Source organism: Microtus oregoni, unplaced genomic scaffold (genome assembly GCF_018167655.1).
Source record: "Microtus oregoni isolate MIOR12 unplaced genomic scaffold, Mior012 000004F_ref0000308, whole genome shotgun sequence".
Lineage (NCBI taxonomy): Eukaryota > Metazoa > Chordata > Mammalia > Rodentia > Cricetidae > Microtus > Microtus oregoni.
The window spans coordinates 46226830-46250252 of NW_024543063.1; the positions used below are offsets into that span (position 1 = coordinate 46226830).

General features: G+C 53.2%; 4 protein-coding genes across 12 annotated transcripts; 3 read left to right on the top strand and 1 right to left on the bottom strand.

The window, feature by feature from the left end:
* The first annotated feature begins 1573 nt into the window (after positions 1-1573).
* Fbxl8 (F-box and leucine rich repeat protein 8) lies at positions 1574-4281 on the top strand. Its single transcript, XM_041650110.1, has 3 exons — positions 1574-1725; positions 2726-3998; positions 4256-4281. Exons 1-2 carry the CDS (start codon positions 1574-1576, stop codon positions 3696-3698), a joined length of 1125 nt encoding a protein of 374 aa, XP_041506044.1. The 3' UTR covers positions 3699-3998; positions 4256-4281.
* Positions 3683-10200, top strand: Hsf4 (heat shock transcription factor 4). Of its 4 annotated transcripts, XM_041650108.1 has the most exons (14): positions 3683-3814; positions 3915-3998; positions 5255-5363; positions 5470-5597; positions 5692-5816; positions 6054-6129; positions 6268-6332; positions 6744-6846; positions 7232-7356; positions 7475-7702; positions 9111-9216; positions 9311-9376; positions 9501-9570; positions 9891-10200. In XM_041650108.1, exons 1-14 carry the CDS (start codon positions 3812-3814, stop codon positions 10043-10045), a joined length of 1443 nt encoding a protein of 480 aa, XP_041506042.1. In that variant the 5' UTR covers positions 3683-3811; the 3' UTR covers positions 10046-10200. The 4 variants fall into 4 exon arrangements, with proteins under 4 accessions (XP_041506042.1, XP_041506043.1, XP_041506040.1 ...); XM_041650109.1 differs by lacking the exons at positions 3683-3814; positions 3915-3998 and adding an exon at positions 4208-4722 and having other exon boundaries at positions 7206-7356; positions 7579-7702; XM_041650106.1 differs by lacking the exons at positions 3683-3814; positions 3915-3998 and adding an exon at positions 4213-4862.
* A 622-nt stretch (positions 10201-10822) lies between these two features.
* Positions 10823-15680, top strand: Nol3 (nucleolar protein 3). Of its 3 annotated transcripts, XM_041650032.1 has the most exons (5): positions 10823-10994; positions 13159-13583; positions 13730-14071; positions 14167-14214; positions 15543-15680. In XM_041650032.1, the coding sequence occupies exons 2-4, from the start codon at positions 13289-13291 to the stop codon at positions 14172-14174; spliced, it is 645 nt and encodes a 214-aa protein (XP_041505966.1). In that variant the 5' UTR covers positions 10823-10994; positions 13159-13288; the 3' UTR covers positions 14175-14214; positions 15543-15680. The 3 variants fall into 3 exon arrangements, with proteins under 3 accessions (XP_041505966.1, XP_041505964.1, XP_041505965.1); XM_041650030.1 differs by lacking the exon at positions 15543-15680 and having other exon boundaries at positions 14167-14762; XM_041650031.1 differs by lacking the exon at positions 15543-15680 and having other exon boundaries at positions 10824-10994; positions 13282-13583; positions 14167-14762.
* Positions 15681-15697: 17 nt separating this feature from the next.
* On the bottom strand, positions 15698-22979 carry Kiaa0895l (KIAA0895 like). Of its 4 annotated transcripts, none has more exons than XM_041650029.1 (8): positions 22887-22977; positions 22289-22554; positions 18538-19152; positions 18312-18455; positions 17937-18069; positions 16829-17134; positions 16641-16738; positions 15698-15934 (listed from the first exon to the last, which is right to left on the bottom strand). In XM_041650029.1, exons 3-8 carry the CDS (start codon positions 19096-19098, stop codon positions 15770-15772), a joined length of 1407 nt encoding a protein of 468 aa, XP_041505963.1. In that variant the 5' UTR covers positions 19099-19152; positions 22289-22554; positions 22887-22977; the 3' UTR covers positions 15698-15769. The 4 variants fall into 4 exon arrangements, with proteins under 4 accessions (XP_041505963.1, XP_041505960.1, XP_041505961.1 ...); XM_041650026.1 differs by having other exon boundaries at positions 22279-22554; XM_041650027.1 differs by having other exon boundaries at positions 22265-22554.
* Between the last annotated feature and the right edge of the window lie 444 nt (positions 22980-23423).

The following is a 23423-nucleotide window of genomic DNA, read 5'->3' on the forward strand; positions in this document are numbered from 1 at the left end:
GGTGCACAAGCAGTTCTTCCAGGGTCCTGAGTTCAAGTCCCAGCCACCACATGGTGGCTGACAACCATCTGTAATGAGATCTGGTGCCCTTTTCTCGTATGCAGACAGAACACTGTTTACATAATAAATAAATAAACCTTTAAAAAGGAAGAAAAACCAAACCACAGAGGCAAGAGTATCTTGAGTTCAACACAGCCAGGGCTATGTAGCAGCAATGAGAAAGATTTAAAAAAAAAAAAGAGGAGAAGAAAGAGGGGGGAAAGAAGTGTGTGTGTGTGTGTGTGTGTGTGTGTGTGTGTGAGTGTGATGAGCACAACCAGAGCTACACCTTTTCCCTTTGGGGAAAATTAATCACATTGTGAAGAGAAACCTCTGCACTTTCTTTTCTTTTTGTTTGTTTGTTTTGTTTTTTGAGACAGGATTTCTCTGTGTAAAAGCCCTGGTTGTCTGGAGCTCCCTCTGTAGACCAGGCTGACCTCGAACTCAGAGGTCCACGTGACTCTGCCTCCTGAGTACTAGGATTAAAGGGATGGGCCACCACGGCCAGCTAGCGTTTTCTTTTTTTAATTAATTTATTTAATGTGCATGTGTTTGCATGTTTGTCTGTGTAACATGGGTGGGTGTGCAGCAGCGTCATGGAGACTAGAAGAGGGTGTTCGATGTCCTAGAATTGTAGTTATTATGGACAGTTATGACTGGCCATGTGGGTGCTGGGAACCAAATCTCCACCTTCTCTGAGAGCAATAAATGTTCTTAATTGATGAGCCATCTTTTCAGTCCCCTGTCTTAAAAAAATCATTTTTAGATTTACATATTTATTTATTTATTTATTTTAGTTTTTCAAGACAGGGTTTCTCTGTAGCTTTGGAGCCTGTCTAGCTCTTGTAGACCAGGCTGGCCTCGAACTCCCAGAGATCCGCCTGCCTCTGCCTCCCGAGTGCTGGGATTAAAGGCGTGCACCACCACCACCCGGCTCTAGATTTACATATTAATTTATGTATATGAGTGTTTGCCTGTACGTGCCTGGTGTCCAAAGAGTCTCGAAGAGGTACCAGATCCCCTGGAGCCAGAGTTAAGGACAGTTGTGAGCCACCTCGTGGGTGCTGGAAACCAAACCTAGGTCCTCTGCAAGAAGAGCCAGCTTTTTTAGCTGCTAAGCCATCTCTCCAGTCCCATCCTTTTGTTGTTTTTTTTTTTAATGATCTGTTTATTCGTGTTTATGAGTATGGAAGTGCTCGATCCAGGGTGACAAGCATGCCAGTGGAGGCCAGAGGACAACTCTCAGAGTCACTTCTTCCTTTCCACCACTGGGTCCCAGGGATAGAACTCAAGTCATTCATGTTGGGGGCAAATGCTTTATCTGCTGAGTCATCCCACAGGCTGGAAGCGCTACACTTTTGCAAAGCGCATAGCATCTCCCAGGCTATAAGCATCGCTATGCCCAAGCATTGGCATTTCTGAAATACTTCGACCTTTCTGAGCCCAGGGCTCCCTCTTTCACTTTAGGCCCCCGCTGCTGGCAGCAGCAGACCCGCCCCCCTCCCGCCCCCCCCCCCCCCACTCCCGCCACACCATGGTGGAGCCCGGAGAAAAACTGCCAGAGGAAGTGTTGGCGCTCATCTTCCGCGATCTGCCTCTTAGAGACCGGGCTGCAACCGCCAGAGTCTGCAAGGCCTGGGCTGCGGCCACCACCAGCAGTGATGTGTGGCGTGACACCAACATCAGGTGAGCTGCTTCCTGCTGCCACTCCACCTCACGCTTGAACACAAACTCAGTGCTGCCTACTTTATACCAAGTAGTATTGGGTATGTTTGGTTTTGAGCCCAGGGGATTGAACTTGGGTCTCACTTGCTAGGCAAGGATTCTACCACTAAACTCTGACCCCAATCCCCAAGGAGTGTTCTAAGTGCCTTCCACAAATTAGCTATTTAATCCTCACAAGAAGCTTGTAGCAGGTAGATAGCATTATTTCCTTTGCAGACAGGCAACCGAGGTGTAGAGACTTAATCGCTTGGGCCTGGAGGCTGCATCCAGCAACTGAGTGAGAGAGGCAGTGGTCTGGAGGTCCTGCTCCACCTCCACAGACTACTGAGTAAGCCTAGTGCTTTAAATGCCATTTAAAAAAAAAAAAGTTTTTTTTTTTTTAGTTTTTCAAGACAAGGTTTCTTTGTAGCTTTGGAGCCTGTCCTGGAACTAGCTCTTGTACACCAGGCTGGCCTCGAACTCACAGAGATCTGCCTGCCTCTGCCTCCCGAGTGCTGGAATTAAAGGCGTGTGCTGCAGCCACCCCGGCCTACCATGGATTTTTCCCAGGGCTGGAATGCTGGGAGGTTACAGCCTGAGAAGCCTCTGAAGACTTCTGAAGAGAAAGGATGGATGGACGTTCCCATCACAGAGAATAGAGAAGGCAGGTGGAACCCACAGTGAGGGGCACATAGAGATGGCCCCTCAATTAAGAGCACAAGCTGCTCTTCCAGAAGACCTGGATTCGGTTCCCAGCTCCCACTCAGCAGCTCATAACCGGCTGTAATTACAATCCTGGAGGATTCATCACCCTCTTCTGGCCTCCTCAGACACTGGGCACACCCGTAGTGCAGACATACAAGCAGGCGAAACAACTACACACACACACACACACACACACAATCAATACACTAATAAAAAGAAGTTTCTTCCCCATTCATGGTGACACCGCTAATTCCCTTCTGTGTCGCTCTAATGCCAGTTGTGACCGTGAGCTGGAAGACTTGTTGCCACCGTATTTGTATGCCTGCCTGGACCACATTCACAACCTACAGCTGGAATATGAGCCATCAAAGAAGCCCAGCCGCCGAGCAGCCACCGAGCTACTGAGGGCTCTTGCCGACCGAGCCCCAGGACTTCGAGGCCTACGCTTAGAATGCCGCGGAGAGAAGCCGCTTTTTGACGCCGGCGGCGACATCCTGAGTGCTGTGCACGCAGTCTGCGGAGCAGCTCACCAACTGCGCCACCTCCACCTGCGCCGCTTGCCCTACACACTAGACGACACGCTGGTGCTTCAGGCTGCACGTGACTGTCCCGAGCTCCGTAGCCTTTTCCTGGACAACCATGCACTAGTGAACAACGTGCAGCCCAGCTCTGTGCTCAAGCTTTTGGAGGCTTGCCCGCACCTGCGCACCCTTGGACTGCACCTGGCCAGTCTGTCGCCTAAGGCGCTGGAACTGCTGGCCGCGCCACATCGCGCCCCTTTTGCACTCCTGGCTTTGAGGTGCGCGTGCCCCGAAGATGGTCGTGCGCCCCTCCTGCCTGATGAAGCCTGGGCGACACTGCGTTGCCGCCACCCTGGGCTGGAGGTGGAGCTGGAGCTGGAGCCTGCGCTTTCAGACGAGGCCGTAACGCGCGTCCTGCAACCAGCCGTACCAGTGGCTGTGCTGCGTCTCAACCTCTCGGGTGACACGGTAGGACCCGTGCGCTTCGCAGCGTGCCACTACGCCGAAACTCTGCGCACCCTCGAGGTGCGCGCATCCGCTTCCACCGAGCTGCACACCGCTCTGGAGGAGGTGGCGGCGCGCTGCGCGGGCTTGAGGGAGATACACTGCTTCTGCGTGGTGAGACCCTCGGTACTGGACGCCTTCCGCGCGCACTGCCCGCGCCTGCGCAGCTACACCCTCAAACTAAAGCGTGAGCCGCATCCCTGGCGGCCCACGCTGGTGCGGTGATTGGGCAATCTCACCACTTCTGGACTGCCCGGACCCCAAGCCACTGAAAGGACTGAGCAAGTCGCGCAGGCATTCCCCAGAGGCTAGCCCCATCCTTGGGGAGCCCCTTGACTATGGTGCTTCTTGGGGCTTGGGGCCTATGAAGGCATCCAGGCCAGTCCCAGGCTCCATAGATTCATGCGGCCTTCTTAACCTCTGTGTCTCTCCCCATTCTAGGCTTTCCCTCCCTGTCCACTCTGCGCTAGCTCCGAGGCCCAGAACTGGGGGAGGGCAGGCACAAACACAAGCCAAAAGTCAAGGGTGAGTGTGAAGTAAATAAATCCTTTAGTATTTCTGCGTCCTGTAATCTCGAGCCAGCTCTGAAGGGGAGGGCAGGAAATGCACAGACTGGAAGAGCGTCCGGCCGGACTTGCAAGAATGGGGACCTCGGGGGCTTTTGTACTGTGACCGTAATCGGTACACTCTATACTCCAGGAATGACCAATTCCCTAGCGTCCGAAAGACAGGGAAGGGCCAGCTTAACCCACCACCCTGTCTATCTGCCCTCCCTTACCTAGGCTTCACTACGTCCACAGATGAACTTCTAGGACTTTCCGAGCCCACAGATGATTTCTGCCCATCAATCCAGAAAGAGAGGGACTTGAGAAGGATGAGACTCGAACCTGGGTTTCCCTCCTCACCTCCCCCCCACCACACACACCTACGTTTCAGCCAGCCTTTTCTCTTTGCTGGTGACCGGGCGGCTGTCCGAGCCCCGCCCCTTGGGTTCGCACGCGGCCCCCGCCTGACCCGGCGCCCAGGGGCGGAGTAGGGCGGGGCGGGCGGCAAACGCAGCACTTTCGCGGCTTTGACAAGCCCGCAGCGGCCGGGCTGGAACGCTGAGCCCGGCCGAGACTGCGCCATGCAAGAAGCGCCAGCTGCGCTGCCCACGGAGCCAGGCCCCAGCCCAGTACCTGCCTTCCTCGGCAAGCTATGGGCACTGGTGGGAGACCCAGGCACAGACCACCTCATCCGCTGGAGCCCGGTGAGGGCTGGGGCCCCTCAACTCTCTCAGTGGTCCCCGGGGGTCCGTCCAATGTCTGTGAACACCCATGTCTACCCAGCCCCCACCTGGGACTGGGCTGTACCTCGATTCAGCTGTGCCGAGTGGATCACGGTGGAAGGGTAGGTGAGATACATGAGGAGCGAGGGTCCCAGAGCCCAAGGGACCTAGGTAATTCTTACTTTACTTGTTTACTGATGAGAAACCAGGCCAAGAAAAGGGAAGGCTGGCTCCACCTCTGGCTCAGGGTCACAAAGTGAGCCTGAGACCAGTCTGAGGTTGACCCCGGGTTGGTACGTGCTCTTTCTTTCTGAGGATCTAATCTGGGTCTGGTTAGGGGTAGGAATTGTTTGTGGTTATGGCAGGGTAGACCTCATATGGTTCTGACCTGGTCATGTCCCACCTCCCAGTGAGGTGCAACCCTGGAGCAGTGAGTGAGTGTGGTCCAGCGGTGAGTGTCTGCCTCTCACCTAGTCTGGTCTCCACCCGATGGGCATCCTTTCCTTCTTGGCAGAGTGGGACCAGCTTCCTCGTAAGTGATCAGAGCCGCTTCGCCAAAGAAGTCCTGCCTCAGTATTTCAAGCACAGCAACATGGCGAGCTTTGTTCGCCAACTCAACATGTGTGAGTCCCTCTATCAGGCCCAGGTGGAAAGCGGGTTGGGGTTACTTGGTGCAGAGGATGGAGCGGCTCACACCCCCGCCTCCCTTCCCCGCCCACTATTCCCCAGATGGTTTTCGGAAGGTGGTAAGCATTGAGCAAGGTGGCCTTCTCAGGCCAGAGAGTGACCACGTTGAATTCCAGCATCCAAGCTTCGTGCGAGGCCGGGAGCAGCTACTGGAGCGCGTGCGCCGCAAGGTGGGACAAACTGCAAAAATGGGAAAAGGCCCATGTTGGTACTTCTGGCTCTGGTTTATGTGTCCCTGTCCGGGATGGTGTGTCCTACCTACAGGTACCTGCGCTGCGAGGTGATGACAGTCGATGGCGTCCTGAAGACCTAGGCCGACTGCTGGGAGAGGTGCAAGCTCTGAGGGGGATGCAGGAGAGCACGGAGGCACGGCTGCAGGAACTCAGGCAGTGCGGGACAGGGAAGGAAGGGTGGAGTTATGGGGGATAGGATACCTGCCACCTAGGGGTTCTGGGCAGGGTCTTCCACTCCTATAGACTAGAGGCTTCATCCAGACAATGGGTTCAGCTCTGTAACGCTTAGTCTTGGAAGAGAGACGTCCCTTCTGCTAGTGACCTCTCCATTCTGTGGGGCACGGTGTCTGATTAAACTCGGATGCCTCAGCATCTCCCCACCCCTCTTCCCAGGCAGAACGAGATCTTGTGGCGAGAAGTGGTGACCCTGCGACAGAGCCACAGTCAGCAGCACCGGGTCATCGGCAAGGTGTTCCTCTTCCCCTAGCTCTTATCCTCCCGCTCCTGGGCACCCCATACCTCCACGCCTGTCCCCCAGACCCACCAGAAATTGCTTTTCTATGGTGAGGGGCCTGGCCTGAAGTATGAATTAACCCTTTCTTTTCAGCTAATCCAGTGCCTATTTGGGTCGCTTCAGACAGCACCCAGCAGTACAGGAACCAAAAGAAAGCTGTGAGTCCAGAAGCCTATAGTGTTCACACCCACATTCCCGCTGCCAGGACTCCCTTCCTTGTCAAGGACCCCACTCCAGAGACTCCTCCAGATCCGGACTCCCCTACTTTTTACCCTCAATCCACCAACTATCACCTCCACTTCACATCCCCTTGCCGCTTCATTACCCTCAAATTCCTATGCCCAAGTCGGCACCCCTGGCTTGGGGCTCAAACTAAGCTCTCTGGCTCCCCTCTAACCCCCAAAGGGCCCCCATCTCTCAGGGAGCCCCTTCCACTCCAGCATGTGACTGATGCCCTGGAAACAGGCCTCAGCTCTGCTGACTGGGCTGCTGGGGCCTGAGGGAGAGGGAGGGAGGGAGGGCAGTTCAGGCAGAGAGGCATGGCGGCCTAACCTGCTCACCCTGTACAGGTCCCTGATGCTGGATGAGGGGGACTCATGCTCGGCCTCTGCCAAATTCAATGCCTGCCCCGTCTCTGGTGCTCTCCTCCAGGACCCCTACTTTATCCAGTCGGTAGGTGGTGTTTCCTCCTCTTCCTCTTCTAGGGTGCAGATAGGATTGTGAGGAGCCTGTTTCTTCCCCCTTTCTGCCCCTCAAAGATGAATGCCAACATTCTACCAACCAGACCTAGGTTTTTTGTTTTTGTTTTTTGAGACAAGGTTTCTCTGTAGCTTTGGTGCCTGTCCTGGAACTAGCACTTGTAGACCAGGCTGACCTAGAACTCACCAGAGATCCCCCTGCCTCTGCCTCCCGAGTGCTAGGATTAAAGGTGTGCACCACCACCACCCAGCTTTAGATTCATTTTCAAACCCTGACCTTTAATCCTGGTTCAGATGGGTGCTGGTTGGGCTCTTCTGTAGCTGGAGGTCAAGAGCTTGGTCAAACCTTCTACTTGCAGCCTCTCCCAGAGACTACCCTGGGCCTCAGCCCTCACAGGGCCAGAGGGCCCATCATCTCTGACATCCCAGAGGATGCTCCATCTCCTGAAGGGCACAGGCTTTCTCCCTCCGGTGGTGGCAGGAGGTAAGGAGGACAGGGCCTGCCTTGTGGGGACCCTACAGAAAGCGCCTACAACCCAGAGGCCTGTGGGGGTGGGGAGAGGTCAGGGTCAGGGTCTGGTTGAAGCTTTTCTCTGGTGCAGGGTGAAGGGCCTGGCATTGCTCAAAGAAGAGCCGGCCAGTCCAGGGGGGGATGGCGAGGCCAGGCTGGCCCTGGCCCCAAACGAGTGTGACTTCTGCGTGACAGCACCCCCACCGCTGCCCGTGGCTGTGGTGCAGGCCATCCTGGAAGGGAAAGGGAGCTACAGCCCTGAGGGGCCCAGGAGTGTACAACAGCCTGAACCCAGGGGCCCCAGGGAGGTACCCGACAGGTGAGCAGAACCAATGTTGATGGTTTATAGATAGAGTCTCGTATGCTGGCCAAACAAAAACTTCATCTGTCCTGTGGTAGCTGAGGGCGGACATTGGGCAGCAGACTCTCATGACCCTGACTGACCTGATTTCTCAGAGTATGCTCCGAAGAGTATCAGAATTATTTAGAATGGAAACCCCCAATCAAGTCACCAAGCACCCTGAAGTAGGGCTCTGGGATTTACAGGAAATTAGTTCACTGGCATGATTATAACATATATAACAACCAAGGGTCTTAGTGGCACAGGGGTGTCAACTTGGGAAACTGAGGCAGGAGCATCACAAGTTCAAGGCTTGCCTGGGCTACAGTGTGAACTCAAGACCAGTGTTGGTAACTTAGTGAGACTCTGACTAGATATAAAAGGAAGATTTGGTGGGATGGTTCAGCAGGTGAAGCCCTTGCCACAAAAGCCTCTTGCCTGAGTTCAACCCCTAAAACCCATGTGAAGTGGAGAGAATCAACTCCACACAACTGTGCTCCCTGACCTCTGCACATGCCCCCCCCAAGACACATAATACCCATCAATAATAACACATAAAATAAATCTGCTGGGCAGTAGTGATGCACGCCTTTAATCCCAGTACACAGGAGGCAGAGGCAGGTGGATCTCTGTGACTTCGAGACCAGCCTGGTCTACAGAGTGAGTTTCAGGACAGCCACAGCTGTTAATGCAAAGAAACCCTGTCCCCTAAAACCAAATAAATAAATCAAAAATAAAAGTAATGGGAAAAGGGTGGTTAGGCTGGGGACATAACTCAGTGGTGGAATATGTACCTAGCGTGCTCAAGCCCGAAATTCAAACTCCAACTGGAATACACATGCACACATAACAAAAACCAAACCAAAAGCCTTTGCTAGTCTTTATACTTCTCTAGAAAGGGGACCTCTGCCAAGATCTCAGGTCTTAGTTAGGAAGCAAAGGCAAATCAAGGCAACCTAGGAAGCTGGGCATGGTGACATACCCCTGTTGTAATTAATGCCAGAACTAAGGAGGAGGTGGTGGCAAGAGGGTCAGGAGTTCAAGGTCATACTTAGCTAGTAAAGGTTTGTGGATGGACTGAGCTACACAAGACCCTATGCCAGACAACAACAAAGATTCCCCTTTAGCACCCAGGACATTGAGGCAAGAGGATTGCTGTAAGTCTGAAGCCAGCATAACAAGATGTTGTCTCATGCCCACAAAAATTAAAAAAAAAAAAAAATAGAGAGAGAGAAAAGAAGAAAAAATCTCCCCTACTAGGGAGGGGGTTGAAGGAAAGTATTGTTTCTTAGCATGTTCTAGTTGTTGGGGCAGTTTAAACCTGATGATGCAAGTTCCCTGGGAGGTGGATGTCAGAGACGGATAGCAAGCAGTTCTTTGTGCACAGGGGAACTCTGGGCCTGGATCGGGGTAATCGGAGCCCAGAGAGTCTGCTGTCCCCAATGCTGCTTCGGCCTCCCCCTGAAACTGTGGAACCCATAGCACCCATGGATGTGAGTATCTCTTTGCCCGGGCAGGATGTGAGACATACGAAGTTGAGCTGTCTGTGCAGCCTTTGAAGGCACCACTCACCCAAGCTCTTCCCAGGTGCTGGGCCCTGGCCTTCCAGGACGAGAATGGACCCTGATGGATTTGGACATGGAGTTGTCTCTGGTAAGAAAGGAGCGGCTGAAGGTTGGTTTGGTTCACGGCTGAAGGATTGCCGCAGTGACTACCAGCTCTCTTCCTTGATTTCCGGGCTCCCTTCTCAATTGCTTCCTGGGGTTCTCCCATGCAGATGCAGCCCTTGGCTCAAGAGAGAGGTGAGGCTGAGCTGACCGTCAAGGAGTTGAATTCTTCAGGTGTAGGTAATGGTGGAGACGCCTGGGTAGAAGCCACCATGATCTGAATTACCCTGATTGGGCAGGGTGGGTGGCTTAGGCAGGAGAGGGATGACCCTGAATTCAGGCTGCCCTGTAGAGACTTCTAGAGACACCCATACCATCATCACTGTGTGAGAGGAGTGAGCTCAAGAATAATGTTTTAAGCTATATGGTAGTACACACTTTGTAATCCCAGAACTCAGGAAGATCGTGAGCGCAGAGTCAGCCTGGGATGTATAGCAAGCTCCTGCCTTTAAAGGGTGTGTTTGTATCGATGTTACCTCCTAACCACAGCCTACTCCTAGGGAAAGACCACACGCTGGGAACCCCACTCCTGCTGGATGTTCCGGTGGATTTGCAGGGTACAGCTCTGTCAGTGCCTGGGGCTTTAACCCTTTACAGTGCTCCTGAAAGCAGTGCCCCCTACTTGGATCCTGGAGCCAGTCCTTCCTCCCCCTAGACTCCCGCCCCTCTGAAAAAGCCTGGCTAAGGAACCAGCACGCAGCAGCACACCCCTTTAGGCTTCCTGGCGTCTCCTGGGGGGAGTGAACGAAGCCCCCATTATGCAGCACCCTCTCTCCACTACCCCAGTGAGTCTTGCAACATAAACTGCATCTCCCCACTCTTGTTTCTGGTCTCTCGTTTTTTCTGTCAACCAAAGACAGTGGATAACGACTTTGCATTCGGACAAGTGTCCAGATGCAGACAAGTGTCCGGATGTTTGGACTTACAAACATCCTAACACTCAGACTTTCATGGAAGCCCCCCACCTCGAGAATGGTGGTACTTGGAGGGCCCAGTGCCGAAATCTTTCACTTGCACTGAGATGCCGGCCACTGTATCCTCCAGGAGGCAGGCGTTTCTGCGCCACGTCCAGCTTCTCTATGCACGTGTCTCTGACTCTGGGCAAATCGGTTCCCTTCTCTAAACTTATCTGTGACAGGCGGAGGAAGGAGTCGTAGAAGGACAAATTAAAAGCACCTAGCAATTAGAAGGCCCAGAGTGGGCTGGACACGTGGGACCGTAAACAGAACTGACCCCCTGACTCAAATCTGGGTGGTCTGGGAGGGAGAGGAGAACGGACTATGTGCTCCCCCCGCCCCCGCCCTCGCCGGGTGCCAGCGCACGGCCTCGGCGTCCAGGACCGAGTTCGCAGAATCAGAGTTCGCCCCTCCCTCCCCCATTCCCGGCAGCCCTGGCCGCCCCGCCCCCCTTTGCAGCTGCTGTGCACGTCCCCACCCCGCTCGCTCGGTCCTTTCTGCACTGTCACCTGCCCCGGTGAGGCTCAACTCCTAAGTGGGGCCGTCCGAAACGAGCCGGACCACAAGCCGGACTCCACCCAGCAGGGAGGGAAAGGAAAACAGATTGGGCTGAATACCGCACCTCACCACCAGCAGCGGAGCTCCAAGGTCTGTGGGCCCCGCCCTTCCGCAGGATTGAAGCTTTAGGAATGAGTGGAGGGCTGGTGAGGGGGACCCTTGCGGTTGCGCATGCGCAACGGGCTCCCGCAGTTTCCACCCTAGTTCCCCAACAACAAATCCCAGCCAGCCAGCAAGCTGGGTATCCCAGACCAGACCTGGGGCTCCAGATAACATTAGGCTTGTCCTTTGATGCACTGGCCAGGACATAACCAGCGTTTACCTTAGAGCTGTGATAACTTCAAAGGGAGGCCCCAGTCAGCTAAGGTCTAGCCGGTGGTGGTGGCAGTTGGCGCTTCAGAAGTCAGGATAGATCACTGAATTCCAGGCAAACTTGGTCTACAGAGCGAGTTCGAGGACAGCCAGGGCTACAACAGAAAAAGCTTGTCTCAAAAAAAAAAAAAAAAAGAGGGGAGAGAGAGCACGCGCCAGAATAGGTGCAGGCCTCACTCCCTTCCCTGTAACCAGTGATGGGAGTCAGCCTTTGGAATCCTCGCTGAGGAGAGCAGAGGTGGTTCTGAGCATGTAGCTTAGAGATCCCAATAAACACAGTAATGAGGACTGTAGCACCCAAAAGGAATTAGCTACCTTTGAACTCTCAAGAATTGGGGTAGACCTGGGAGCATTTGCGTCTTGAGAGCAAGATCCATAGAGTAAAGGGGAGAGAAGAGAATCCCAGGCCTAGGGAACAGCATCGGCAAAAGCTAAGGTGCCAGGACCTGGCTGACCAGAGTGGTGGGAGGGAATTTAAACAGCCAGACCAGGCAGCTTAGATTCTTTGATGAGTAAAATGAGGTGGAAGGGTGGAGGATAGCATACAAGGTCTGGCAGTCAACGAGGCAAGAGACATTATAAGTTTAAGGTAGGGCAAGTTGGATCCCAATTGTGCTGGGTTTCTCTGAGCCTGTCTCTTCATCCAGAGAACTGGAACAATAAATGCTAGCCCAGAGTTGTCGAAGTCACTACGTTGGAGTGAGGGGAGGGGAGGAGTGGGCATGAGTGAGGTACTCAGAGGCACTCATTGTACCAGGACGCAAACTGCTGATGGTGGGCTTGGTGGGCAGGAGTGGATGCAGGGTGATTATAGGACCTCTGACTCAGATAGGACAAGAAGGGGCAGAATGGGAGCAAATGTCCCTTTGTCTGTGCTTAGTGGCCTTGGGGAAGGGCTGACAGGAGGCATGGAGGGGACCCAAGGTGTGAAGTGACCAGGGAGAGACCTGAGACCTGGGAGGCATGGTATGTGGTGGTGGGGGGGGGGGGTAAGGATCCTAGGACCTAGGAAAGAAGGTGGAACAGGGGCATTTAGGGCAGAAGAGACCTAGAAGGATGCTGTTAGAACAAAGCTAAGGCAAAAGGAATGGCCAGCTTTCCTTTTTCCTTGGTGCCAGGACCCTTCCTGACTGGGTCAGGATGCCCAACCCGAGTGGGCAGTAGTCCTCAGTTGATAATGGACAAGCAGAGTAGATTCATTTGTTCCCAGTTCCTACAGTTTGGTAGAGGCAAGCTCTCAAAAAATAATAATAATCCACATAGGGGAAGCTAAAAGTTTGGTAAGCATTCCTTAAGGGCTTTTCAAAGCTGGACCTTGGGAATCTCAAGGTCAAGTAAGAGATGGCTGTGAGCCAGTGCCAGGCTGTCAGGGAAACATGCTGGAATGTCTGTCAAAATTCGGGAAAACTCGGTAGTTCTGCTGCTGGGATAGTAAGGAACCAGGAGGAGTGGCAGATCATGTTGAAGTTGCAGTGTGGTGGGGAGTTTGGTGGGGGAGGTTCTGTTATGCCAGGACCTCAGGGTTAGGGGAATGGAGCACGCGTGCCTCCGCACTTTAGGCTTTGAATGCAGACCAGACTGTCTGAGAGATCAGGCTGGCTGCCCTGACCCAAGGCTTGCTGCAGGGTTCCGGAAGGAGGTGTGGATCAGTCCTAAGGTTGTCTGCCAGTTTAGGTAAGGAATTGGGTTTAGAAAAAATAACTCAGTTGGATAAACTGGATCTTGACTGGTGGCCAACTCAGCAGGCGGCTGGGGCTTAGGAGGGAAGTCCTAGCTAGGGCGAGCACTCCACTGACAGGTAGACACTAGAAGAGGAACCTGAGGAGTCAGGACAAAAGCAACCAAGAGGCTGGAGGATGAGTTCTGTGCTCCTGGCCTCCAGGTCCTCCGCTGAAGAACCAACCAGACTCTGATGTCGAGGTGAACTTAGATCACTCCTGGGCGAGGTCAGTGTGTGAGAACGCCAGCTTCCCCCCACTCCCCATTTTTCTCCCTCTTGATATAGCCCAAACATGGGCAACGTGCAGGAACGGCCATCGGAGATCATTGACCGGGAACGGAAACGGCTGGTAGATACCTTGCAGGCTGACTCTGGGCTGCTGCTGGACGCGCTGGTGGCCCGGGGCGTGCTGACCGGGCCTGAGTATGAAGCCTTGGATGCGCTGCCTGATGCTGAACGCAGGGTGCGCCGCCTGCTGCTGTTGGTGCAGAGCAAGGGCGAGGCAGCCTGCCAGGAGCTACTGCGCTGTGCCCAGCATACCGTGCGTGTGCCAGACCCCGCCTGGGATTGGCAGCACGTGGGGCCTGGTGAGCACCAGGAGGGTGGAGCCTTGTTGAAATGGGGGCGTGACTTGGGGTGAGGCAAAACTAAGGGTAAGTAGAGGGCAGAGAATGTGGAGGTAGCTAACCACAGAGGGGTGAACTGAGTCTCAAATATTCCACTTCCTCCCCAGGCTACAGGGACCACAGCCATGAGCATTCATGCTCGGGCCACTGGACGCCCGAGGTACCCAGTTCAGGGACCACATGTCCTGGGCTACCCAGAGCTACAGAGCAAGAGGAGGTCGGAGGTCCTGAGGGCTCTGAGGCAGTGCAATCTGTAACTCCAGAGGAGCCCGAACTAGACGCTGAAGCCTCTGAAGGGGACGAGCTGGACCCGGAACAACAAATGGAACCGGAGCCAGAGCCAGAGGTAGAACCAGAGCCGGAGCTGGAGCCGGAGCCGGAGCCGGAGCTGGAGCCGGAGCCCGAGCCTGAGCCCGAGCCTGACTTCCAAGAAGAGGATGAGTCTGAAGGTTGTGAGACTGTCTAAACCCTTGCTCACAGGCTTGCTAGATGTTGTTTGAGGGTTGATACACATTCCACTCACCATCATCCTCTTCGTCTCTAGATTCCTGAAGGCCAGAATCCTGACCTGTACAAATCCTACCCAAGCTGGGTAAGACCTGGGAACCTGCCAGAGCTTGACCCAATCAATACACCAAGACTCCATTTACCGCAAAATGAATAAACTCGGGAGGGTTAACCTGGACCCGACTCTCCACAAGTCTGGCTCTGCTCAGGAGGGTGTGTGGGTTGGAGTCCCACTGACCTGAGCAGCTTTTTGTGAAACACCCCATCCATGCAACCACATTTCACCCCCGAAATAGCCCAAACTATTTCTGGAGGTCTCAGACCCAGGCCCCTAATGGAATCTGGCCCCCGCCCCACTGCTCTCTTTCCCTTCAGGGAGCCAGTTGGGAGCCTGCGTTAGAAACCGTTCTACTCCGTGGAAATCACTAGGCTTGGTGTACTGAGCAAAGAAAGGGGGGCTGCAACCCCCACTTGATGAGGGAAGTTGTGGAGCTCACACTCTTGAAGGGGGGGGACATGAGAGGGAACTTCAGTTGAGACAGAAACCACACACATCATTGTAACTGCTTTCCTCTGCCCAGGAGCTCAGCGGGGGTCTAACCAGTCACAGACACACACAAGGAGCTCTGGACATATCTATTAAGTCAATGAACAAGAACGCCCCAGCATCACAGATGAGAAAAAGAAAAGGCCAGGGTAGGGACGATACTGGCTCAGTCTCTCGCCGCTGAATCCGAAGTGAAAACCAAGGCATCAGCTCTGTTCTTCCCCGGGCCCAAGACCGGCTCAAAACTGGAGAGGACAAATCCTATAGGCCTGACCTGCAGGTTTGACTGTGGCTGTCCCCAGCCTGTACCAACCACTGCCAGAGACCAGCTGTGAGGGTGTGGTCAGAGACAGGCACAACCGGGACTAGCATGGGGGCTGAGGGTGGGGCCAGGTGCTGGACTCACAAGACCTGGCGTCCAGTGTGTCTGTGTGTGATCAGAGAGGGCCTGGGAACAGATGGTACCTTTTCAAAGTACCCGTCCCCTCCACTGAACTTTAGGAGCTGCTGCCCCCCAGCCCCAGCTGGAGGCATGAATAACGCACGTTGGCATGGAGGCAAATATGGAATACTTCATGACTGGTGAGAGAGACAAAATGCTGAAAAGCAAGCTCCAGCCCAGCTGGGTCTCTGAGCCTGAACGAAAGGCAGGACCCTATGCTCAGGCACGTCACCTCAGAGGGGTCCCAACTGCCACTAGACCCAGTGAGAGGTAGACAGTATGAATGCAGAAGAGTACCGATAGGCCAGGTAGGGGAAGGGAAAGACTGGTACCAGACACCCAAAGCCGTCTCATGCAGGAACAAGTTTCTATTCCCAAACCAACCCCCATTCCTATTCACACTCAATGCCCCTCCTATCCCCAGGTCTCTCCTACTCAGGAGTTTATGGGACATACTGCTGCTGGTTCACAGGCCCCAGGAAGACTAGCAAGGACAAAAAAAGCCTTCTGACGTTGCCTCTCATCTTCCCAAGATGCTCCTGGCCTCCCAGTGCCCCGCAAGAAACACCTAGGCTATGGAACCATAAAGAGCTTCATATTCTTGATCTGAGACCTCTGTCAAGATCTTCTGTCTGTAACCCTTAACCAACATCAGTCAGGCAGCAGGCGGCCCAGCTCCTCTTCATCCAGCCGGTTGGTAGCCATGATGTGTTCCAGTTGCTGCCGGTAGCGTCCCAAGTCCTTCATAAAGTGGGGTACTCGGGTATTATCTAGTATTCCATGGGGCTTCAGTTGGTCCACATCTTCATAGGAGACCTAGAGGGAGAAAACTAAGACTCAGGGCTAATCACAGCCCCTGGCTTTCAAGCAGCCAGCCCCATACTGACAACTCAGGGCCATTGGCTCCTGTGATGGCTCCTCTAGTCCTGATCCAGTCCACTAGGTACCTTCAGGTTCAGCCCTGGGTCTTTTCTCTTTCTCTCTACATCTTCCATCTATGTTCTACAACCCATTCCCCTCCAGCCCAGCTTATCCCCTCACCTCTAAACAATGTTCAGCTGATACCTAGGTATCTCTTAGGTAGCTCCCACATCCAACACGAGACGGCCCCCCCACATGATATCCAATAGGAGCCTCCCACAGCAAAGCTGTGCCACACTTTATTATAGCCTCTCAACCCCTTCCCACTTTGCTTCTGATGAGGTTTATTTTCCTCAGTTTAGTACAAATACTCAGGGCTTGGGTTTTGGTCCATGGACATTTCTCCAGTCTCCTTCCCCAGAACTTCCTGACTGCTCCCTTGTCCTGGAACACTCACCTCCTGAAATACACGCACACATCTGCAGGCGGGGTCACACGCCTCATCTGGGATAGCAAAGTTCCATTTCTTCTTGCCTGCTTACCTCCACCCAAGTTCCTACCCCGGGAGAGGCTGGTATCCAGGCCTCCACTGAACATGACTCAGGGGTACAGGGAGGATGGAAGAACCGGCTGGGGCCTCTGTAAGCCCTCAGCCCCTTACCTTGCCCAGCGAGGTCAGCAGTGGGAAATCGATGGTCTGCCGGTGCCGCAGGATGCGCACAATGCCATCCAGGTACACTTGGTCCTTGCTGAAGCAGCCTGTGAGAACGAGGATCAATAAGTCCTTACCCCAAAGCCATCCTTCGCTTTGCACCAGCCCGGGCCTTCCCCTGACCCCGCAGCTCCCACCTGGCTGGGAGGTATCCATCTGTCCTCGCTTGGCCCGGACGCAGTACTCCCAGCGTACTGCCTCATCCTGCACATACTGCGCCAGATCCTGGAAGAGCTGGCGGAAGGACATGTGCGCGGCCTGGTAAATGGTGTAGTAGAGCAGGGCCGCTCGCCACAGGAACGGCTGCTTTCGGAACAGCACACTGTGCAGGCTAGCCAGGCCCTCCTCCGTGGGGTTAGCTGGCCGCAGTCCGTACTGCAATCTGCCTTCGGTGCTGTGCCATGGTTGCCGCGCATTGTTCACACCGCGCAGGTAGTGGGTACCTGCAGGGAGGACGCGGTGGTGGCTGAACGCACTCCGAGGACCTCTAGTAGAGACTCGTAGATCTTCATGCCCCCAAATTTACCCCACAAGTCATCCCAAGCCCTACCTAAATGCATTCTCACGCAGCTCCAGCAATAAGACTCTTGGTCCGACACAGAATCCTCTCTGCCTATTTTCTCATCTCCTGCACACCAACTCATATTGTGCACGAGCCCTCCTAGAGACCAGGCACGTGGCACCCCGCCCCAACGTCCTAGCGCCCATGCCAATCATCTTGACAGTCATGCAAATGCCCCAATCAAAATCACTTCTTGCCCAGAACAACAACAGGATTCTTGTCTGGTAAGGGCAGTGACTACTGTCCTGTGCTCCCCTTCCTAGCCTGATCTCCTAAACTTTTATCCATGTGTCTTTTTCAAGCAATTCAATTCCTAGGATCTGGCCTGCCACTCACCCTGGTGGGCCTGTGTGTTAGTTAGCTAGTCTGATGGAACCCTTAGAATTCTTCCTGGCCTGTTAGGACCTCAGAAGTCTTCCTTCACTGTCAAAGGGAGTCAGAGAGGAACTGGAGAGATACCCAAGGGAAGAAGCATGAAGGTCAACCCAGAGGGTGGGTGGGCATGTCTGACCTACTTGTCTGAACGAGAAGGAAGAAGTATCTGCTTAGAGATAAACAGGCCTGTCTTCTCCCAGAGGGAAGGAAGGGGAGAAAGGAGGCTACTGAAGTCCACACTGCCCTGTTACCATCCCTTAGTAAGTTTCAGTCCTGCCCACCCACACCAATGCTACCCACAGACTGACCTATCTCGTGCCGCAGCATGCCCTCCAGCCAATACTGGCGGGCTCCGGTCAAGTTGATGGCCAGTGTGGGCCGGCTGTTCTCCACCATCATGACTGCCTGGGACAACAGGTCCTCGCTCAGCTGCACCACAACCTGCAGGGTGGCAGGGCTCTGAGTCATGGTTTACAAGCCCTGAGAGCTAGTGGGCAGATAGGCCCGTGATGCTACAAGGTAGCCAGGCCAGACACTGACCAGGACACCCGCCCTTCTGGGGCTGGGGCTGGGGCTGGGATATGTCTAGGAATTACATCTGGCCAGGTGTGTAGCTGAGCCTATCAGCTTGACGGCCTGATTTGAGGCATAGAGATGGGTCCTTGTAGATAGGGCAAACTTACCTCCCCAACGCAGCCCTCCTTCTGCATGTATTTTCGCACAATGGACCAAATTTGGCACTTGGTCAGCAGCTGGCCCCCTGTGGCAGCCTCAAAGTGTTCATAAGTGCCAAACTTCTCCAGGACCGCCTCAATGATGCCAACAGCCTGTACACAGGACCACAGTCACTAGTCAGACTAGGTCCCTTGGGCAGTCAGGGTCAGGGTGAAATGGGCAGGCTGGACTGACCTGATGGATGAACTGTCCAGAGGCCTCCTGGTACTTCTCCAGTACACTCATTGGCATCGGTTCCTGGTACTCGAACTGCGGATTGTATGTGTAATGGGACTGGAAGAATTTCTCCCGTTCCTGGTCCATGTTGGTTGGCCGCAGGGCCACTAACATGCAGGGGCTCTTGTTGCTACCATTGCCCACCTCCTTTCGAGTCTTAGCAATGAGAGGCAAGGAGGCTGCAGGCCGTAGGGTCCCTCCACCTGGATCACATCCCCGTCCAAGCGGAGCTTTACCTCGCCCCCGCTGGCCAGTGCTATTTACACTGTAGGTGCTCTCACTGCGACGCATGTGGCTGCGCTGTCCCAATTGCAGCTTTGAGAAGGTCTGCCACATAGGCTGGGACTGTAGTGCTGAGGGAACCGCCAGAGCCAAAGGCATAGACAGGGACTGCGGCCAGGGGTACAGGGGTGGCCCATTTCGATTTGAGGGCTTCAACCTAGGGCGCTGAGATGGGGGACTGGCAGGTGGGCTGGGGGGTGCCCGCTCATACACCTGAGCCCCTGAATCCAGCACCATTCTGTCCTGAGGGTTTCATCCAGCTCAGCTGTTCCAAATTCCTACTGTTGACCTCTAGAGACACAGAAGGGCATGCAGAGACAGGCATGAGTGGATGTGGCCAGAGGAGAGAGCCCTGTGTCCCCCGCTAGCCTTGTTGGATCCAGGGTCTGCTGCCGGGAACCTGAGAAACTGTCCACCCTCCCCAGCCTCCATTCCTTTCACCAGGTTTACCCAAATCGTCTGAGGTGGAAGCAAGAGGAAGAATTTTATACATTTTCCTACTTACTAAAATACTCTCAGATGGTTAGATCTAGAGCTAAAACTAAGACCCTAAACATGATTCTAACCTCAGTGCTCAGCACTTACCCAGCCTGGGAGTTGGCAGAATGCAGCCTCTGATCCCTAGATGGACCACAGGTGAGGGAAGCCCATAGACTCCTTTGTACAGGTGGCATCTCTTTGGTCCCATTTTGTCCCCTTCACCTAGCTCCATCTATATCCTCCTGCCCATCTGTAATCAGTCAGTGTGAAGGAGTGCACTTTCCTCATGCCTGTCCCCACATGAAATACTGTCTCTCCTGGTGGCCGTCTATTAGAATCTGCTTTTGGGAATCAGAGAAACACTGGTACATTCAAATTAGCCCTTGGCCTGTCTTCCATCTGAGACATCTTCCCAGGGGTCATCCGAGGCACGAGAACTCACCCCTGACTCTGTGCCAGGGCTCAGTGCAATCCGGTCTCTCCCCAGAGACTGACTGAGGACTTCAGCCTCTGAACTCCCTTGCCTGCTCAGGGACTCGATTTCTCCTTGACGTACACCACCAGTCTTCCTCCCCATTGGATTAATTCCATCAGCATAAATACATGCTGTTATTCCTCCATTTTAAAAAACAAAACAAGGCCTGGCGGTGGTGGCACATGCCTTTAATTCCAGCACTCAGGAGGCAAAGGCAGAAGGCAGGCAGATCTCTGTGAGTTCGAGGCCAGCCTAGTCTATAAGAGCTAGTTCCAGGACAAGCTCCAAAGCTACAAAGAAACCCTGTCTCAAAAAACAACAAAAAAAAAAAACAAAAAAAAAAAAACAAAACAAAAAAAAAAAACCTTTACATGACTCCACACACAGCTCCTCCAGCTGCTCTCCGATGCAGCACCATACCCTGAGTCATGTGCACCATCTCCCATTTCTTCCTTCCCGTCGTCTCCTAAGTTCACTCCCATGGAGCCTGCATACGTCCTGCTCTCCATCAGACTGAGCTGACCGAGGTCACTAATGATCATCATGTTGATCTGTAGCACCTGGTGCAGCGGATCCCTCCATCCTGGGAACATATGCCCCTTTCCCTTTCCGAGTCCACTAGAACTTAGCTTTCCTCCCACGTCACTGGCTGCTTCTTCTTGGTCTTCTTGTCAGTTATCCCTATCTCCCAACCTCTGAACACTGTAACATCCCAGACTTATCTTTTCCATGTATACTCATCCTAGGATCCCATCCAATTTTGTGGTTACTTGTTTTGTTTTGATGAAGGGGATCAAACCCAGAGCCTTGTACATAGTAAGTATAGCCTGTCTCACTAGCCTGTATCCCTAGTTCTCGTGACCACGGACTTAAATACATCAGTTCAGCCTCCTTCCATGAACATTAGATCACTATAGCTACTTTCAATATATATATATATATATATATATATATATATATATATTACATATCTATTTTTAATACAGCATCTCCCTATGTAGATCACGCTGATCTTCAACTCACAATCTTCCTGTTTCAACCTCTCTAGTCCTGGCTCAGGATTAAGACAACATACCTGACCTTCAAGATATCTTTAATATTTAGCAGGTACCTAAAGTTGAATGTGCCCATTGTGTAAATAACGACACCACCCCACATATAATAGCATGGGTCACTGTCCTACGTGGAATAGCTTGGGTTACTGTCTCAGTTTCCTAAAAACTGCATAAATATATTAGAAAAATGCTACAGAGAGAGAGAGAGAGAGAGAGTGTGTTTTGGGGTTTTTTTTTTTGTTTGCTTTGGTTTTGGTGTGTGTGTGTGTGTAGTCCTGGCTTTCTTGGAACTCACTATGTAGACCAGGCTGGCCTTGAACTTGGAGAACCACATGCCTCTGTCTCCTGAATGCTGGGATCAAAGGCAAGGCATTCACCACCATCACCCTGCATAAAAATGTTTTAATAAAAGATTTAGGAGCTGGAGAGATGGCTCAGCGGTTAAGAGCACTGAGTGCTCTTTCCAGAGGTCCTGAGTTTAATTCCCAGCACCCACATGGTGGCTCACAACCATCTAGAATGAGATCTAGTGTCCTCTTCTACTGTGCAAGTATACATGCAGAGAACTCATATATTAAAATAAATAAATAAAGACAGCTGCCCTCTGTCAGATGTAGTGATACAGGTCTGTAATCCCAGCACTCTTAAGGCTGAAACAGGAGAACTGTGAATTCCTGGTCAGACTGGGCTTCATAGCAATACATGTTTCAAAGCTTTAAAAAGAAAGAAAATCAGCCCTAACAAATCTCTACAAAAGAACAAATCTCCCCCCCCCCTCTCTCTGAACTATGTTGTTGTTTCTGTAGCAGTTGTTGCCATGTAAGGTGTAACAGCTAATTTTACATTTGTATGGTATAACTGGTGATTTTATCTGCTTTCTCCTTTCCAGGATTTGCAGCTGTGTTTCCAAAACCCAGAATAGTTCCTGATAAAGCATTGTAATCAATAAATGGGTGAATCTGAGTCCTTGTAAGAACTGGAGTCAGAGGGCTGGAGTGATGGCTCAACAATTAAGAGCACTTGCTGCACTCCCAGAGAACCCAAACCCAGTTCCTAGCATCCACGTTGGACAGCTCACAACTACCTATAACTCCAGGGGCAGGGGGCTCAACGCCCTCTTCTGGCCTCCACAGGCACATGCACATACCCATAAAGAAATAAAAGTTCAAAACCTAAAAAAAAAAAAAAAAAAAAAAAAAGAACTAGAATCATTCCTTCCCCAACTTAGATTCCACATCTAGACCTGATCTTTCTCCTCGGAGCCCTCCTCCAACCTTGCCTAGTGATCAGCAAGTCTTAGACCTTATTCGCCCTCAAAGTGTATACTTTCCTGGGCGCCTGTTGACCACTGCCTGGGCCAGTTCATCTATTCCCTTCGTTCATTCCAACCCACCTCCTCGTATTTACCAGAATGCACCTGTTTCTTTCACGTCTCACGTTCTTCTGCCAAGAATTCTTTGGCCAACGTGTCCCTGGAGGACCCTCTTAACCATTTTTCAGAGCTCGGTTTAGGCCTCACTTTCTCTGGAAAGCCCTCCCGATGTGCAAAGCGTTCCAGGGTCCTGAAGGCTTCTTGACAGCCCTAGGCTGTCATGGTTGGAGGCTAGGTCCATGTTCCCCACCAAGCCCTGAACTCCCCGAGGTCAGGGAGGGTCTGATTTACCCTCTCGTCCCAAGCACTCACTAGAGGCAGAATGAATAAAGACAAAGTGAGGATGGAGACCCTGAAAGGCGGGGTCTGGTGACAAATGAGAGGGTGTGGCCCACACCAATAAGAACCCCTGGAAAGAGGTTAACATGGGAGAAGAGCCAATGGAAACCGAGAGATCCGGGGGGGCGTGCCCTGGAGGCCAATAAGGGGCGTGGGATAGGGTGAAGGGCGTGCCCAATGGAGGGCGGGGCTAGAAGACAATGGAGTGGGGGAATTCTCCCGTAAAACAAGAGGGGTCTGGTCGCATGCTTAGTCTCGGCCTTTGGAGTGGGATGCGGGTTCGGTCCGCGTGCCGCGTCCCCACCTGCTCGCGCCTCTTTTGCTGTCGGCAAGTCCTGCTCTTCAAAGCCGATCGCGGGCCTCCGAGACTCTGGGAGCCGGCGCCAAAGACGCACGCACTCGGGCGCGCGCACGCTCACACGAAGATGCGAAGAGGCGCAGATTCACGCCAGTCTCCGCGGTAGGGCGAATTGAAGCCCACTGTGGGCGGAGCCAGGCGTGCGAAGAGGGCGGGATCACGGCCACGCCACGCCCCCGGGCGAGGGGTCGTCCTAAACACCCCCTCCACAAGTTTCCCGGCTTCTAAAGCGTCGGGCGAAGGCGGTGAAGACACTTATTGCCGGCCGGCAGATACGTGGGTACTGAGGACTCCGGGCAGATACGTGGGTACTGAGGACTCCGCGGGAGCCCAGGGTTCGGGGGACGCAATTCACAAAGAGAGCAAATGTCTGCATAGGCGAGATGCTACGGGAATACTAAAACTGCAGCCAGGATAATCACTGGACATGAACCCCTAATTTCAGCGCTGATTTCAACACCCGCGTGCCCCAACATATAGATT